The sequence below is a fragment of the Gasterosteus aculeatus genome, chromosome 1, assembly GCF_964276395.1.
Source record: "Gasterosteus aculeatus chromosome 1, fGasAcu3.hap1.1, whole genome shotgun sequence".
In the NCBI taxonomy this organism is placed as follows: Eukaryota; Metazoa; Chordata; class Actinopteri; order Perciformes; family Gasterosteidae; genus Gasterosteus; species Gasterosteus aculeatus.
In genome coordinates this window covers 1,552,722-1,569,833 of record NC_135688.1, presented here as the reverse complement: position 1 = coordinate 1,569,833, position 17,112 = coordinate 1,552,722, and the positions used below count along the sequence as shown (strand labels likewise).

At 49.5% G+C, this 17,112-nt stretch overlaps 1 protein-coding gene across 2 annotated transcripts; it reads right to left on the bottom strand.

The window, feature by feature from the left end:
* Positions 1-713: 713 nt before the first annotated feature.
* smtnl (smoothelin, like) lies at positions 714-15,286 on the bottom strand. 2 transcript variants are annotated; one of them, XM_040190259.2, is made up of 10 exons: positions 14,713-15,286; positions 13,788-14,586; positions 3,383-3,437; positions 2,829-3,083; positions 2,481-2,537; positions 2,337-2,397; positions 2,094-2,240; positions 1,868-1,991; positions 1,438-1,589; positions 714-1,315 (listed from the first exon to the last, which is right to left on the bottom strand). In XM_040190259.2, exons 2-10 carry the CDS (start codon positions 14,430-14,432, stop codon positions 1,189-1,191), a joined length of 1,623 nt encoding a protein of 540 aa, XP_040046193.2. In that variant the 5' UTR covers positions 14,433-14,586; positions 14,713-15,286; the 3' UTR covers positions 714-1,188. The 2 variants fall into 2 exon arrangements, with proteins under 2 accessions (XP_040046193.2, XP_040046201.2); XM_040190267.2 differs by having other exon boundaries at positions 14,750-14,912.
* Positions 15,287-17,112: the final 1,826 nt, after the last annotated feature.

Here is a 17,112-nt window from a genome sequence, read left to right as displayed (position 1 = left end):
AAAACACTGAATGAATCTAAGGAGCTCGTGCTTAGAGTCGAATGTGTTCAAAAAACAAAAAAAACAAATGTCAAACAACAAATATAGATATTGTTGTGTCATCATTTACATGTTTATAGTTAATGGCCATCGAATAATTCCACAAAAGTTTCAAAGCAGGTCAGAGTTAATCCGCTGGAGTCAAAACAGCTCAGCGGTGTGAGATAATAACCTGATTCTGATCAACTTCAATCATCTCTGCATGAGATCTGTGATGTGAAACCAGATGTGAAACTATCATCCATCTCTCTTAAATCTGAAGAGAACAGTTGTGCATAGAGAATATCCTTTAATCTCTATCATAACCTCCAATATCCCAATTTATACCAAACAAATGGAATTTATTACTTCAAATATTATTTGTATATTATAATTTATTATGTTATAGAAAATATTAAATATTATTAATATGTCTTATTTATATATCTATCGATTATATATTTATTCATATTTTATAATTGAAGGACATATTTGAAAACAACATAAATAAATATGAATACTGTTATAATATACCTAATCATATGTATAGCAGTTTTACATATTTTTACTCCCAGATATTGTTGTGTACACATTAAGTTTATATATATCATTTATATATGGTGTTTTCAGATGTGACATTTATTTGACAGACACCTCTTTGATGCTTCTTAAGGAACATGATGTCCACATTTAGGTGTCGTTGAACAATTTATTGATTTCATTTTTTTAACATCTCTCAACTCATTGTCTCAATATCACAGCATATGTGGACGTCACTATCAGTCAGCAATTTATACATAATATCTGGTGGGATACTCGCACTCACTTTGTTCACTTATACTTTGTGAAACACTCTTCCTCTCCTTTGGTGCAATATTAAAGGTTAATACACACTTCCAAACGCGTGCGGTGGCGATAAAGACGGATACAACGGTTGCAGTCTTATCTCGAACTAAACGTATATAAAAAAAAAAAAGAAAAGCTAGTGTTGACAAACGAGGCCGGGCTGTTGTGGTCAACTCCTCTTCTCCACCGCAGCTCCACGTCACAAACAGAATCATCTCCACGAGTCAGTGTCCTGAGGCGCGTCCACCGCCAGGGGGCAGCGTGGTCCGTCTCCAACCCGCTCCAAGTCTGATCCGGAGGAGATGGAAGAGGAGGTAGAAGGCTTCACTCGAACTTGCGCAGGTGGTTGTAGAGCGACTGGACGTAGGTGAAGACGCACATGGGGTCCGGTTTACGACCCATGATCATCATGTCCTCCACCTCGATGAGCCGGTCGCAGCCGGCCTTCTCCCTGCAGAACCACAAGAGGACAAGTCAGGAGACTCTGGCGCCGGCTCGCCATGCTAACCCTTCCCATGCACCACACGCCTCACACGAGACACTTCTCCCTGCTCGGGTATCGGCCTGACTCACTCTGCGGTTCCGAAGGCCAGCTCAAAGTTGTGCTTGCGGCCGGCGGGAGTCAGCGCGCTGTAGTCGAACTCGGCGGGGAAGAAGGAGTGCACCAGGGCGCAGAAGGCCATCCCGTCGCTCCAGCTGGACGAGAAGTTCTGAATTTCAATGTTCTGCAGAGGAAACAGAGGTTGATGAAGGTCAAAGAACATCGGCCTGTGAAACTGCACCGACAACGTCTCCACATTTACCATCCAGCCTGCGATGCTGATGGATTAAACAGAAGCTTTGTGCTTTATTGGTCTGGAGTTTTATTTGAATGAATACAACATGTCGAGTCATGGAGTGGACATCTCTTTCTTTCTCTCTCTCTCTCTAGGAAAATATGCCTCCGAGTGAGCAGAACACATTGGACGACATGGTGTGAGAAGGTCTGGATTTGGGGGCTCACCTGGTAGCCGATGGTCTTGGAGCGGCACCACTCGAGGAGGATCTGTTTGATGCCGCTGGCGCTGGACACCCCGAAGCTCTGAGACCTCTTCAGCGTGGGTTTGGAGTCCAGCGGTGTGGGGCGCCTGCACACATGACCAGGAAAGAGAGAGAGAGACAGACTTTAAAATGTTCAAGGGGGGAACCTTGTCCTCTGTGTAACCGCGGCAACGCGGCGTCACACTTACCCGGCACCGGCCTCGCAGTCCAGCCTGGCGAAGATGGATCGGCGGGCCTGAGCGCCAATGCTGCGCGGCAGAGTCTGCGACCTCACCAGCTCCCGCCTCCTCTCTGTCGCACGGCCGCAGGGCCCGTCGCTGCTCACGTCGACGTCTCTGCGGGGGGGCGGGGTCCACAGAAAGCTGTCTTACCTCCATGCAGAGAGACACGAAACGAGTTGGGGGGGGGGGGGGGGTCACCTTTCCACTCACCTGTCATGCTGCGAAAGCCCCGAGTAGCTCACGGACTTGGGCGGGACCGACTTAGCCTTCTCTGCAAAAAAACGGAAGAAACAGTCAGCGACTCGCTCCCGCAAGGTCACGGTCTCAGACGGGGTCTCTCAGGCCATGGCTCACCTTGGAGGCGGGGGGGACCCAGAGCTCTGATTGGCGTAGGAGTCCACGTGGACGACACTGACGCCGCAACGGAAAAGTGAACAGGAAGATGTGAGGAAATAATCCCGGAAGGTGTCAATCAACTTAAAGCCTTACAGTAGAAACGGTGCTTTACCATCAACGGCGGTGGTTGACTGGGAAAATCAAACTGGGAAATTACTTTTGTGGTCTGAAGTTGGACATTATGATTAAAAACCAAAACCTTACATATTACCTGAAAAACTAATAGTATTCTCTCACCTGCATTAACCACACAATGGATGCAGCTGCCTAATAGCTTAATTGAAGGCGGGAGTCTCGGACACTCACCTGGCTGGACTGGAGGCTCCTCTATTGGTTGGCTCTGGTTGGTGCTGGCAGCCGATTGGCCGGCAGCCGATGCCTGGCCAGGCGGAGGGGAACGAGAGCCAACGGGGCTGCTGGGAGAGTCGGGGCACCTCGTTTCTGCCGTCTTGGTGGTCGCGGTGACGGGCAGGTGGGGCATCCTCGTGGCCACGGGGGCCGTGTGCTGGTGTGGGAAGTCGTTGGGCGAGGAGATCTTTCCCAGCATCACCTCCGAATGTACTGGTTGGATTGTACGACGTACGCATTGTTATATTGACGATGCGTTTTGTGCTAACATGAGTATGTGTAACCTAAAAAGAGGTCAAACCCGCAGAGAATCATCCCAGGACCACACTACGGTTTCTGCATTTCGGCTTTTATAAGCTCATTTGGCTGCTCTGACAGAATCAAATCCACCCAAAAGAACACCACCGAACCCCCTTCTCCTAAAACTCTTTTCACAGGAGGACTTTAGCGTGACCTTCTCCTTCATGTGTGAAGCCTTGCAGAGCCATCGAGGCGGGCTAACGGCATCTTACCTGTGTCGAGGCCCGGGGTGGGGTCCACCTCTATCGGCTCCTCCCGCTCAATGCTCTGAAACACACAGCGTTACAGAGGACGTTTAGCGCCTTTCCAGGTTTTTGGACCTACTCTCCAACAGGTGGTTGTTTCTTTGGGGGATAAATACAAAACCAACTGACAAGCTTGGTTCGGCTCAGCTCGGCACACGTCAGAGAAACCCGTCACGGTGAAATCAAACACAGCGGGCTGATTTCTTGTTTGAGCCGAGAGCATCGTTTTCACCGCCGACGCATCAGTCCTGCGTTGAGCTATATATAACATATTTATATATATATATATATATATATGTATAGCTTCAGAGAGATTCAGAGAGTTTTATGACTCTTGAGACGAGATATCGAGCCAGTTCTCGACATTTGAAACAGGGACCTTTAATGGATGATTGACTGAAATAATGAGCTAATTGTAATAAATAAATATTTGAAACTAGACATTGAAACCATAAACTCATGTTTACAATGTTTACTGAGGGAATAAACCCAGAGAGAAGTAGAGTCATTTCCTCATAGACGTCTATGGGAGCAGAGGAGTCGCCCCCTGCTGGTCACTACAGAGAAGTAGAGTCATTTCCTCATAGACGTCTATGGGAGCAGAGGAGTCGCCCCCTGCTGGTCACTACAGAGAAGTAGAGTCATTTCCTCATAGACGTCTATGGGAGCAGAGGAGTCGCCCCCTGCTGGTCACTACAGAGAAGTAGAGTCATTTCCTCATAGACGTCTATGGGAGCAGAGGAGTCGCCCCCTGCTGGTCACTACAGAGAAGTAGAGTCATTTCCTCATAGACGTCTATGGGAGCAGAGGAGTCGCCCCCTGCTGGTCACTACAGAGAAGTAGAGTCATTTCCTCATAGACGTCTATGGGAGCAGAGGAGTCGCCCCCTGCTGGTCACTACAGAGAAGTAGAGTCATTTCCTCATAGACGTCTATGGGAGCAGAGGAGTCGCCCCCTGCTGGTCACTACAGAGAAGTGGAGTCATTTCCTCATAGACGTCTATGGGAGCAGAGGAGTCGCCCCCTGCTGGTCACTACAGAGAATGCAGCTTTTAGGAGCCCTCTGCTTTGCCTTCACGTTTGGGAACCAGAACTTGCTGCCCGGTGGAGCCTTTATCAGCGAGAAGGTGAGGAGGGAACAGGGTACCAGTGGCATGTTGCATGATGGGAAATGGGGGTAGTGAGGTGGAAACAGCTGGCTATCCAGCGGGAGGGAGGGAGACATTTTGCAGAATGTCTGGCTTCGGGGCAGGGGTCGGGGGGGGGGGGGGGGACTTTCCCGGCTCAAGTGCCGAGATCATCGGACGTCGGCGGTGGGCCAGAGGGGGGAAACGTGATATCTGCCGAGGTTCCCGTAGACTCTCAGCTATCTCCAGGCCTCTTTTTTTACTGGCAGAACACACTGGCACTGAAACCTTTAGCCCGGCCGCGGCGGACAAGCTGCACACCAACAACACCAACTGATATCTGCCGGATTGGAACCGCAGCCGACGGAGGCATTTATTGTTTTAAAGATTATAACCTTTAGTTCAGCAGGGCGTACCGTTGATATTTATGCATATATCCTTCCTGTTCATACGCAAACCTTTTAATATTCTTTGAGGTCACGATTCTTCCCTTTTCTTACTCGATAAGCAGAGGAGCAGCTGATCCAGAACATGGCGTCGTATCGCAGCCAGGAAGCGCAGCAGTGAATGATGTCACACAGGTCAATACTGCTGCTAGCTGCAAATATTTATGTGTGTAGCAGGGGTGGATATGTAAGTCCTCCCCAGCCATGAAAACCTGTGTAAATACACACAACAGCTGCTGCACAGTGACCGATATCTGAGTTTGTGCGCTCTCACACAACAATGTCTTCAGTTTCCAGCTCACACAATCTGTAACGGTGGCCTCAGCACGGTTTAGTTTGCAATTATTGAGGGAATATCACATTTTAATTTGCACAACCTGAAGACACAGCGGGTTGGAATGTTTTGTTTGCTGCGTGACCTTTCGACCCAGGGGGAGGGTTAACGGTTAGCATGCTAGCAGCGGCCGCTTTATATCGTCTGTCCCCGACCCCCACGAAGTAAAAGCTGTTTAGTCTGGAAACGGGGCCGAAGGTGCCGGTACGAACCCTGAACACTCGTAACGGGCGCAAAGCGGAGCGACAGCAACGTGAGCCATCGTCCGGGAACGAGAAATCCCTTCACTCCCCGAGTGCGTCACCCTGAGGGGGGCGAACGAAATGAGCGAGACGGAGCTGGAATGTGGAGGAGAGGCTTCAGAGAGGAGAGAGTTCGATCGCTCAGTGCCTCAAATCAGATTCTGGCAAGAAATGAGCCTCAACAAACATGAGAGGTTGAATTTAAATGCATCATAGACAGATGTGGCTTCCACGCAGAGAGAAACACATCTGTCAAATGTGACAAACTGTATTAGTGATGTATTATTGTGCTTTGTTGTACTCTGTGAACTGTTAATATAAGTATAACACGTCAAATGGTGACATCTATGTTTAACAATAATAGATGTGGCCTCATATTTGGTCACATTATAATGAGTTGAACTTTTCAAAATAAAAGAAATTACCTTCACAAAAAAGGAGAAGATGAATAAAAATGTGTCCTAAAAAGCTTTAGCAAAGCTTCTGTGTGGCGTAAAAGAGAATTTCTTTTTAACCGCCAACTTTGTTTTGCTTTGTTGTACTCAAATAGTGACATTATGTTTCATTTTTAAAATGTTCACATTATAATGTGTCGCGGCCTGAATCCTATAAGTCAGTGCTTCCATACTCAAACTAAAGACACCCTCGGCCCCTCGGCCCCTCGGCCCCTCGGAGGTCGGACACATTGTTGGACGTCTGCGTCGTCGAGGCCTGAGGTGCTGCTGCGTGCTGTTAAGCTGCCGGAGGCGTCTTCTTCACTGACACTTTGAAAGAGGCTTTGCAGGGGCGGGAGGTGAGGACGGGACGGGACGGGGCGACTCACTGCTGGGGGGGTGGGTGACGAGGGTGACGAGGTGGGACACACACACACACACACACCGCTGTGTTGGCTTCGTACTGCACACTGTGAGATTAAACATTTACTAGTGAGAGGAAAAGAAGAAGAAGACGGCTTTCATTTACTTTGGTGGGCTGGACGGAATCTTTTGATTCAGTCGTCAATTTCCTGATCTGCAAACACAGCTGATGTTTAAGAGTAAACTCATCGGGCGCCATTGATTAAACGTGCCATCTTTTGGCTGGTTAGCTTAGCATTTGCGGGCAGAAGTTGCTCTCTTTGCTGATTCGGTTCTCGCTTGGTTCCGGGGACCTTTTTACACTCAAAGACACACTAGTTCCCGACTTTTATTTCCAAAGAAGAAAAACAAGGCAGCGACACGCGCACGCTGTCCACGGAGAGGCCCTTTTCGGGCTGGACGCGCCGCACACCGTGAGTTACGGAAAAGCCGCCGAGCTGCCGTCCATCACTTCCGACAGCCGGCGACGGGAGATGAGAGGAGCAGACGCAGCGTCCGCAGCCAGGAGCTTCCGCTCTAAAGACACTCGGGCTCCGTCCGTCGGGGGGGAAGCGGTCAGTGACGAGGAACTCCCGCCCTGTCATTTCCTCCTGACGGAGGGATCCAAAGAGTCCAAACACCGGTGCTTCAAATGCATTCACGCAGCCTGCCCTTTCTCTGCTGGAACCCGAGCGGCCTGGACCAGCGCGCCCAGCCTCTGAACCGGGGCGATAAAAAAGTAATTGCAGGTGAGAGCAGAGGAACCGCCTCTTCCGAATGAAGGCAGTTTAAAAAACACAAGGTGGGTAAATGACGCTTTTATGTTTTAGCAGTTAGCTGCGCCTGGTTTCGCTGTGAGCTCATTTACACCTGATTTGATGCGCTTGAGGTCTGTAACACACGCTGACCATCACCTCCTGCTTCACAGGTGATTCGTTACGCTGCATCTGGTGTCAATCAACATCCGTCTATATATTTGGAGATGAGGGCAGAATATTATCATCACGATGAAGCCCCTTTTTGCTCTTCGTCACGTATTTCCACTTCCCGTCTTGTAGGGTTCCACTTGCCAGCTGTGTCTTGTTTGAACATTAACCATGTTGTATTGTTATTTATTACCCAGTTTATGCTGCTATTGTAGCCGCTGCCATTTCCCTGCAGGGCTCCTCAAAGTTCCATCTGGCCTGTGGAAACATCTACGTCAGCATCCAGCCTCGGGAGAGTTTACATTTTGGAGTTTTTCCTCCTCGCGCTGATCGACAGTCAGATAAATGAACTTAAGGTCACGTCCCTTCTCCTTCTGGGGCCCCCTCACCCCTCCAGAAAATATGCCCAAAGTCGTTGTCATTTAGAGGTCACCGTCCCGCGTTGGGCGACTTAATGACAAAACCCCCCCCGGAAAACTCTGTGAATCCAACTGGACTCCAACGTCCTGAAGAAGGAGCCTCCTCCTTCTGGCCAGAAACAGACAAGAGACGCGGTGAAGAAGGTTCCCACGAGAGGATCTACGTCTTAAAGCCGACTTCCAGTCAGGCTCACCGGCTACACCGGGAGGGGTTGAGAGGGGGGGGGTCTAAACCAGTCAGTTATTAACCTGTTTCCACAGAGATGATGACGGGAACACGGCCTATTGTCTGGAAGTCATTAAGAGAGCCAGGGGTAGCCGGGGAGTGGCCGCATACCTCTGTTAAAGCCCCGCCGCGTCACACACACACACACACACACACACACACACACACACACACACACACACACTTCAGCTGTCCCCCAAATTCAGTCTCTCGCTTCCATCTCGGAGATATTTCTTTTCGTACTAAATACAAAACAGCATCAGAAAAGTACTCAAAATGCTCTCAATGATGAAATAATTCATTTGCTTTCTTTTGGATTCAGAAGCCAGTTTCTTATTTATTTATTTCATATATTTACCGATTTAGTAAATATGAAACTGTTTCTCTGTCTCGCCCATTAATGGACACGTAGGATGAGGACGGGGGTGGGGGGGGGGGGTCGGTGGCAGGAATCCAGCCTTAAAACGTAGCCGAGCGGTGAGGAGGAGGTCGGGGGAGGGGTGAGGGAGGGGTGAGGCAGGGGCCACAGAGAGGCGGGGAGGGGTGCGTGGACGGATGGATGGACGGGCGCCACTGGAATTGGAGCACGAGCAGAGACGTCGACTCTGTCGGAGCCGGCTCGGGCCTGCAGAGTCTCCACGGACGGCGTGTGGGTGTCACATGACTTTGTCCTGAGATAAACAACACGGCCCCGTGTGATCTCCACCAAGCGGCGAAACCCTAAATGCAACGCACCCCTCACTCTTAGTGACATCTGGAAGCTCCAAGTTATTGGGAGGAACTTTTAACTGGTCTGGAACCCGTCTGTTTAGTCCTGATCCTCTAAAGACCTTCAGACCCTCAGAGAAGATGTTTTATCTCCAAGAGTTCTTCTGAACGACGTCATCGGTGGCGCACGGCCACATGAACGCCTCTGATTCACGATAAACAGGATCCCCAACAGACTTCCCTCCGCGTGCACGAAACCGATAGATTGCATCTCGCCGCTGTTTCACAACCTGCCACCGCGCCGGGCTCCTCCATCACCGCGAGCGGAATGACACGCAGACGATGACGCCATGGGAGTTATTTTCACGGCACCACATGAAAAAAAAAAAAAAGCCCCACTTTGATCCTTCTCGAGACGAGCAGCCTGCATCTGTTCAAACGGAGCAAAACGTCACGCTGCGTGCAAGGGTGCACACATCAGGTTTGTGTGGTCCCACCTTCTCCTAAGAGGAAGGGCCGTGTGAACGCGTGCAGAAGCAGCCGGTAATCACAGCGCCGTCCAGTTTGGGCTTGAGGACCAGATTGTCCAATCTGATGAAGAGATGGACAACAGATTGGAGAGGGAGAGTTGGCCAGACTGCCCTCAGACTGCGACTGACGCCACGCCGCGGCGATCGTATCGCGGTGAGGTTGTGTAACGTTTGGGGGAGATGGAGCTCATGGGCGACAAAGTACAACTTGATGGAATTCTACCAACTCAGACGGGCCGTTTATTGGACGGCGTTCGTAGCCATACAGAAATGTTTGCCGTTTGATTCGTAGATATTCCATGAAAATCAACACAGACAGCATCTAATCCGTGCAATTGTTCTCCGTTTAGACGGTTTATTTTAATGAGCAGAAATGGACCCGTGCTGCAGACCATCGAGCAGCAGCTTCGACGTGATGTTGTTCTCGTGGTTTGGTACGATTGCTTGAAAAGCAATAAGGCGGCGACAACGAGGAGCTTCCGTCTCACAGCTGTGGCTTCACGGGTACAGATGTTTCTCAAAGGATAAAACCACATTTCCTATAAATCATGTTGCTTCCCGCGGTGTTCTTTTAATCCTGGCCGACAGCGGCTGAATTGTCTGTTTGCGACACGCCGACGACAGCAGGAGAAAAAAGTTAAACCAGGTGAAAGGTCGGTTCCAACCCACGCGGAAAAAAAGGCGTCCACAGCCGCCACCATGTCGACGGCGCGTGCTGCGTGGGGCCGTAAGTCACGCGTGTCTATAGAGCCCAGCAGATACACCTGCAGACAGCTGGTTTATGGTTTATATGTGGTATTTATGTTGTGTGACAGACATAACATGATAGAAGATAAAGAATGTAAATGTTTCTAGCCTGGTCAACGTATATATATACATATATATATATATATATATATATATATATATATATATATATATATATATATATCTGTAATGTATAAATATGTTGTCTCCGTGTCCGAGCTGAGATGACATCACTGTGACATCATCAGGGTGGTTTTTCTCAGACTTTCTCATGACCGCCATGTTATCGCATGACCACTGAGCCGTCTCCGTGACAACCGAGGACACGCCAAAGAAGACGGTGAGATGTTGAAAAGCCCTAAAAAAACCCTGTTGTGTTGTTTTTTCTTTCGTTATTTTATCTATTGTGTCATATTTCACTATTTTTCTCTCTTTTATCAAGAAATGAAGCGAACGAAAGCATTTCACACGAAAACACACATACAACCCAAGTGGGAATAATCATCTTACTCCTTTTATCCAAATAACCTTTCAAATGTACCTGAAGTGTAAGGCCTGTTGCTGTGGTTGGAGGTTAGCGAGTTCTGTGAGGTGAGATGAGGGTGAGGAGGGTATTATCTGTAATGCTTCGCTCAATGTATTCCCAATAAAGCTCAAGAACCCACACAATGGCCCATTGAGGCCGCTGCCTTGCTCACTGTAATTGGCAACAGCAGTGCTGATGTGTGTGTGTGTGTGTGTGTGTGTGTGTGATGGCAAAGAGTGCGAGGAGGTAAAAACAGAGGAGGAAGAGATTTGGGTTTTTGTCCTAATCCAAATCTTGACTAATTCCTGTTGCCCAGAACCATTAGAGGATAGAAAAGAGCCACACTGCCGCCTCGTCACCGACCTCAAAGCCTTCCAGATGGGAAACACACACACACACACGCACACACACACACACACACACACACACACACGCACACACACACACACACACACACACACACACGCACACACACACACACACTATTAAACACACAGCTGGGTTTCCATTCAAGTATTTTTATGCGAATTCCGATATGATGAATCAGAAAAGTGGATCAGAGGCGGAATAATATGACGACATTTCCAAAATATTTAAAAACCTTAATTGCAAATGTTTTGCTCAATAAAGGCTGAGTGACGGTAATAAACCGCACGCGCCTTCAAATCATTCATTCCAGAGAGAGGACACAAAAAAAATGAGAAAAGAAAGTATTTATGATTCATACAGACGTGCTGCAGGTGTGTGTGTTTGTGCATGCATGCATGTGTGTGTTTGTGCATGCGTGTGTGTGTTTGTGCATGCATGCATGTGTGTGCATGCAGGGAGACAGGGATCTGGCCTCTTTAATCTAAACTTTACTGAGTCCAAATAAATGCAAAATATAATAATATAAAAAATATATTGGCGATGCATAGAGAGACAAGAACGGTCTGTTTTGTTTGTTTGTTTGTCAAACGACTTTTTTGGGATGATGTTGCGCTTCAAAACTTGTGGTTCAGGACGACGGGCAAGACGGCCGTCTTTGGGCGAGGGAAAAGAGTTACACGCGTAACCACGGTTCTGTGAATCCTGCTTCTCTTTCATCCTGCGACGGCACCTCGAGCACTCGTCTCGCGGTGGAAGGTCCTGTGCGTTTGATTGGAATCTCCCGCTTCCCTCCGAGGCCACCACCAGTTTTCAAAACCAGGTTCTGTCAGGACGAAGAGGCTTCTAGTACCGTTACTCCACACGGACACAAAGGTTCCCATTGTTGTTTAGCTCCGATCACGTGATTTCACAGGAGATAAAATTCCACTGCTGCATCCACTGCATAGTTGGGTAATTAAAGATGCATGACGAACGGAGCATTTGCATAATGTGTTCGTGTGTTTTGAAGACTGTTTTGTGAGTCTTATCTGCGTCTGAATGCACGCCGCGTGAGATGCTTGCTGTTGCAGGATGGACAGTTTGGGGAAAATAAGGATCTCAATCCTTCAAACTGGTTCCAAAAATGTGCCATGTCATATTGCGAGCGCCTCCTCCCGCCTGTTGCAGCCCGTCGAAAACAGCTGCGAGTTCAACGGAAGACGCTATTCAGAGCTTCTTAAAGGAACAACTTGTGCTCCAAAAAGCACAAACCTAATACTCGTAAACCTTTCGCAGCGGGACGGAGAGCCCTGGAAGTAAACAACCCCGTCTCTCTGCATTCGACTCAATCACTGTGGCTTGGAGGTACTTGTAAAGCAAAACAGTTTGACATACGGGTTCATGTCGGTGGTTTTACCGTTTATTTTAGGTAATAAACACAACACTACACGCTAGGCCGAGGTTGGTTGGTTGATGGATTGGACCCCAGGCCGACATACCGACTCATATCAGATCGTTTCAGACGTATCAGGATACTCGTACTGAGCAGTGAGGCTTCATGTAGCTCGGACAGTGTTTACATGCACACTGAAGTCACAGCGCCACGTGTTAAAGCTGCGTTCTATGTAGCGACCAGCAGGGGGGCGACTCCTCTGGTCCCATAGACGTCTATGAGAAAACCACTTGGGTTTACGGTCTCAATCTATAGTTTCAAGTCTTCTTTAAAACAGCATGATGTTCATTTAGGGTTAATTTGTAGTCAAACAGACTATTAAAGTGTCAAAAAAGGAAGATAATTGATGGGAATAGCTTCAGCACGGTCAAGATCAAGATTGCAATTTCTGCAATTTCTGCAAAGGGTCTGAGATAGAACAAGGAAACTCTTTCACGTGTATTCAATCACCTGAGAATGGGAGGCCGAAACAAAACTAGATCGCATTCAGCTTACATAGACTTCTATTCTTAGACGAGACAAAAGTTTCTTTCTGCTCTGAAAACCCAGTGCGTTTATGACAGCGGAGAGTCCGGAAATTCTCTTTTTGGTTTCATCAGAAGCAGTTCAAGCTAAAAGAGGGAAATATATTCGCAAACTACTCTGTGGGACGACAAGTCCACAAGGTTCCTCCAGCAGCATCCCAGTAAATAGATGATGAATCAGAAACTATGAGAACTAAAACATAGACACGGGCCATCTGGTCACCATCGATGTGGTGATTAAATACAACGTCACACAGACACAACATGAACTCAATTGCGACACAACCTGGGTATTAAAAACAAAAGCTTTCCATTTATGTGTTCAGTTTGGAGGCCGCAGGCTGGAGTCTTTTATAAACCAGAGCCGTGTAATCGTTGACTGAAGCAAACTGCCTCCTCCCACCGCCCCGGTTCACCGGCCCGCGAGTATCACGCGCCACGAATGACCAACCGCAGCGCAATGCCGACTCCACATGTTTGACTCATCTCGGCAAAACCACGCTGACCTCGGCTTCCCGGGAGTCAGACTCGCGTAGGCGTTCTCCATGAACCCTCATGGCGTCCTTGTTGCACGACCGCGGTGACACAGCCGGCGACACAACCACGCGGCCGCCGCTCACGTTGAGCCGCTTTACCACAGCAGCCCGAAGGTTTCCCGACGCGCTGAGTCACATCGTGACTACCGGGTTAGACAACTCTTCTGCCGTTGTTTGTTACCTTTCCATCCATGTCCCGCAGTGATGGGTCAGTGCAAACAAGAGCAGGGGAGTCGACTTGGACGAGCGTCCTCCAGACTCGGCAGTATTGAATCAAGAGAGAAGTAAACATTTTCTCATAGACTTCTATCATACCAGAGGAGTCGCCCCCTGGTGGACACTACACAGAATACATTTTTCCAACATGAAGCTGTGAGGTTTCCTCAGAGCGCATCAGACGGATGGAGAGAGTCTCCGTCTCTCTAGTAACATTCGGGCTACTCACGTTTGTCTTGCTGGACACGGCGAACGTGGCTCGGCTGGAGAAGCGAGCGGCGGAGGGGCTGTCGCTCGCCGCGGGGCCCGTCGCCCTGGAGGAAGCCCTGGAGCCCGCGGGAGGACTCCCCGAGGAGAAGCCGGGCGGGGACGCGGGACCGGACTGACTGCCGGGGCCCCCGTGGCTCTGGGCCTGGACCCCCGGGCTGCAGGGCTGGACGTGGAGGAGAGCCTCACCCTTCCCGTACACCGCCTCTTTTACCTCCTGGTGGTTCTCCTGAATGTCACTCAGGTGATTCTTGTGGTTCTGACTGTGGTGGTTGTTGTTGTTGTTGAGCAAGGCGCTCCTGTCGCACGCCATCCCACTCAGGAGCTCCACCTGCAGGCTCAGCGCCTCCAGCTGACCCCTGAGCTGTTGGTTCTCCTGCTGCAGCTGAGCCACGGCTCGACCGAGGGGGCCACCGGGGTCGGCCGTCTCCTCCAGGCGGCGCTCCATGCCCAGCTTGAAAGCGCTGACGTCCACGTGGATCTCCCTGATGGCGTCCCGGAGGGTGGTCTCGTAACGGGCCAGAGCCGCGCACACCGTCTCCCCCTCCGGAGAGCGGGAGCGGAGGTGACACGGGTCTCCCATCTCAGCCAGGGTCGGCGTTTCCATCGGTAGAAGGTCGGCCGGTGGTGGTCCTCTGGGAGACGCGAGGCGGCCTCTAAGCTCTGAGAGGGAGACGCTCCGAGGACAAAGGTCTGGCTGGTTCAATCCCCAATCCTCCAGCTTGGTGGCCTCCTCTTCAATCAGACGCGTCTCAATTTTTCTGAAAACACAAAATTGAATGAATGAAATCGAAGCTCTAGTGACCAACGTAAGTCACACACGAATGCATTGAAGTGGACAACTCAAGGACAGCGTGCATCTTCTCCAGCTCTGCTCCACAACTCACATCAAACCACAATGGTGAGGTTCCTCCTCTCACAAACCTTCCTCAGCTCCGCTCTCCGGGTGAAAGCTCAGCAGTTTCCCTCAAGCTCCATACAGCTGTATGAGTGTGTGTGTGTGAGTGTGTGTGTGTGAGAGCTCCGCTCGGCCGGCCTCTCTGGTTTGTTTAAACTCTCAGGTCGGACAATCCTCCCTCTTCTGGCCCGGAGGAGGGAGGAGATAAAGAAAAAGGGAGGTGGGGTGTAGGAGTGAGGAAACGACACGGAAAGGGTAGTAAATGTGAGGGGAGGAGGAAGGAGGCGGGGCTAGGCGGGAGGGGGGGGGGTAAATCCATGAGTTGGGTAAACTGCACCTCCTCCTCCTGCTCCTTTTGTATCAGAGCTTGATGTCTCTCCATGGTCAGTTTTTCTCTCATTTCTTCTTTCCCCACTTTTATTTTGACAGAAATACATAAATAAACACAGGATTATAATCTAATTAGTGTCACGTCTCCAAACCAAACCCATTTAACCTTCTCTCTCTCTCTCTGGTGTCTCGTCATCTTTAGGAGTTGTAGTCGTAAACGTAAAATCACTTTTAGCCACCGGCTCTGATTCTGGTGAAACCAGACCAACTCATGCAGGTTCTCCAGAGCCTCCTCCAGCTCAGACTCCAACTGGGCCCCCGGGCGAGATCAGTCCACCACGCGCAGACCTGGATCCGGCTTCAGCCTCGGCCTGAAGACTTGGACTCTGCAGTAGAAGGAGAGGTTTTCTGAAGGGACCCTGGTGTAGGAGGCACTACTACTAGTAGGAGGATTACTTTAGTCCTGAGGCCTAAAGGCAACAGGTGGAGTCACGTGTTTTGTTGAAGACGACCTGGAGAGTCACGTCTTTGTGTGTGGAAGTCGTTGGTTGCTTTATTTATTGATCATAGACTTTATTGCCCCGTGCATCCACACTGCTGCTCTTCATCAAGGACACATTTGTCCCGTATTTTCCTCCACGACTTTGTTCCCCTCGTTTGTGGAGATCTCCCTCCATGAATCAGAGGCCATCCGGCGTCCTCATAGTCCGCCAATGACGGCTCGTACAAGCGCTCATGTTTCCATAATTCTTCAGACAAAAGCTCTTCAATCGGATCCGTTCTCTCGTAAAGCAAGGGACACGCAAGGGACACGCAAGGGACACGCAAGGGACTCTTGCGTCTGCGTGTCCCTTGCGTCTCTCTGAAAACTAGGCTTAATTCATCACGCGATGAGCGTTCTCTGCGTGGTGTCTGTGGCTCAGTGGGGACGGCGGGTCCTCCGTGGACCAGAAGGTCTGTGGTGTGATCCTGGTCTCACACTGTCTACATGCTCAAACCAGCCTGTCCCTCCATAATGATTATCACAACTTGTGGCCCGTAACTACAGGTGTAACGCCTCGTCGCCTCACGTGTCACAACATCGATTACCAACGTCACGTAACTTACGATGTCATTTTATATATTATAACATTTCTATCGGTAGATATTAGAGTGAATTATATTACTTAATGTTACATTTAAAAGTGAACTCTTCCCTGCTGTCGGATCACCCGCCTCCCTGAATAAATAATTTAACATTTTGTTAATGACTGTGACTGCCTCTTTTTGGGGATTTTGCTCGTTCCCGGTTGGAGTTGTTTTGAGTTTCTTTTTGTTCACCAGTAAAAAAAAACACCTTTTTCAACTTAAATCTGGTCTCCAGTGTCAATCTCTGCGTTCGAGTCCTCATCCTGCCGTGAAACGTGACAATAGAGGATGTCTATCTTGCGCGGTTCCGCTCGGTCTTCATGTTTTCCTTTTGTCTTCGGTTCCATTGTACTGCGGGCTGCTCGATAGCAGGACGAAACCAACACACATGAGACGAGCCGGCTGCTGAGGACCAGCACCCTCCCCCTCGTAACTGGACCCCAACCGAGCAAACATTCTGCAGCAGATAGCAAGTGTGTGAGTGTGTGTGTGAGTGTGTGAGTGTGAGTGTGTCTGTGTGTGTGAGTGAAACAGACGGACTCCTGCAAATACTTAAACATTCCAACCTCCTGCTTACTGTCAACAGTGTGTGTGTGTGTGTGTTACGGAGTTTGCAACGGGGAGGTGAGGAGGGGTCTTGGTGAGGTGATTTACCAGAAAATTGTAACTCCCCCTCCCTCCCCCTCCTCACCCCCACCGTCCCGTCCCTCTTTCTCTCACACACTCACCCAACACTCCCTTCGGGTTTTTTTTTTATGGGGGTCTGCTGGGGGCAGTACAAGACACAGACGGCAACAAACCACCGTAGAGGTCAGAGGTCACGTGTATCAGCTTCCCTAGTCATGTGAGACCTACATTGCGGTTGTGTCTTATTATGTCTGAATCAAATGGATATTTTCCTCCACGGACGCTGATGGACGTTTTTTTGAAG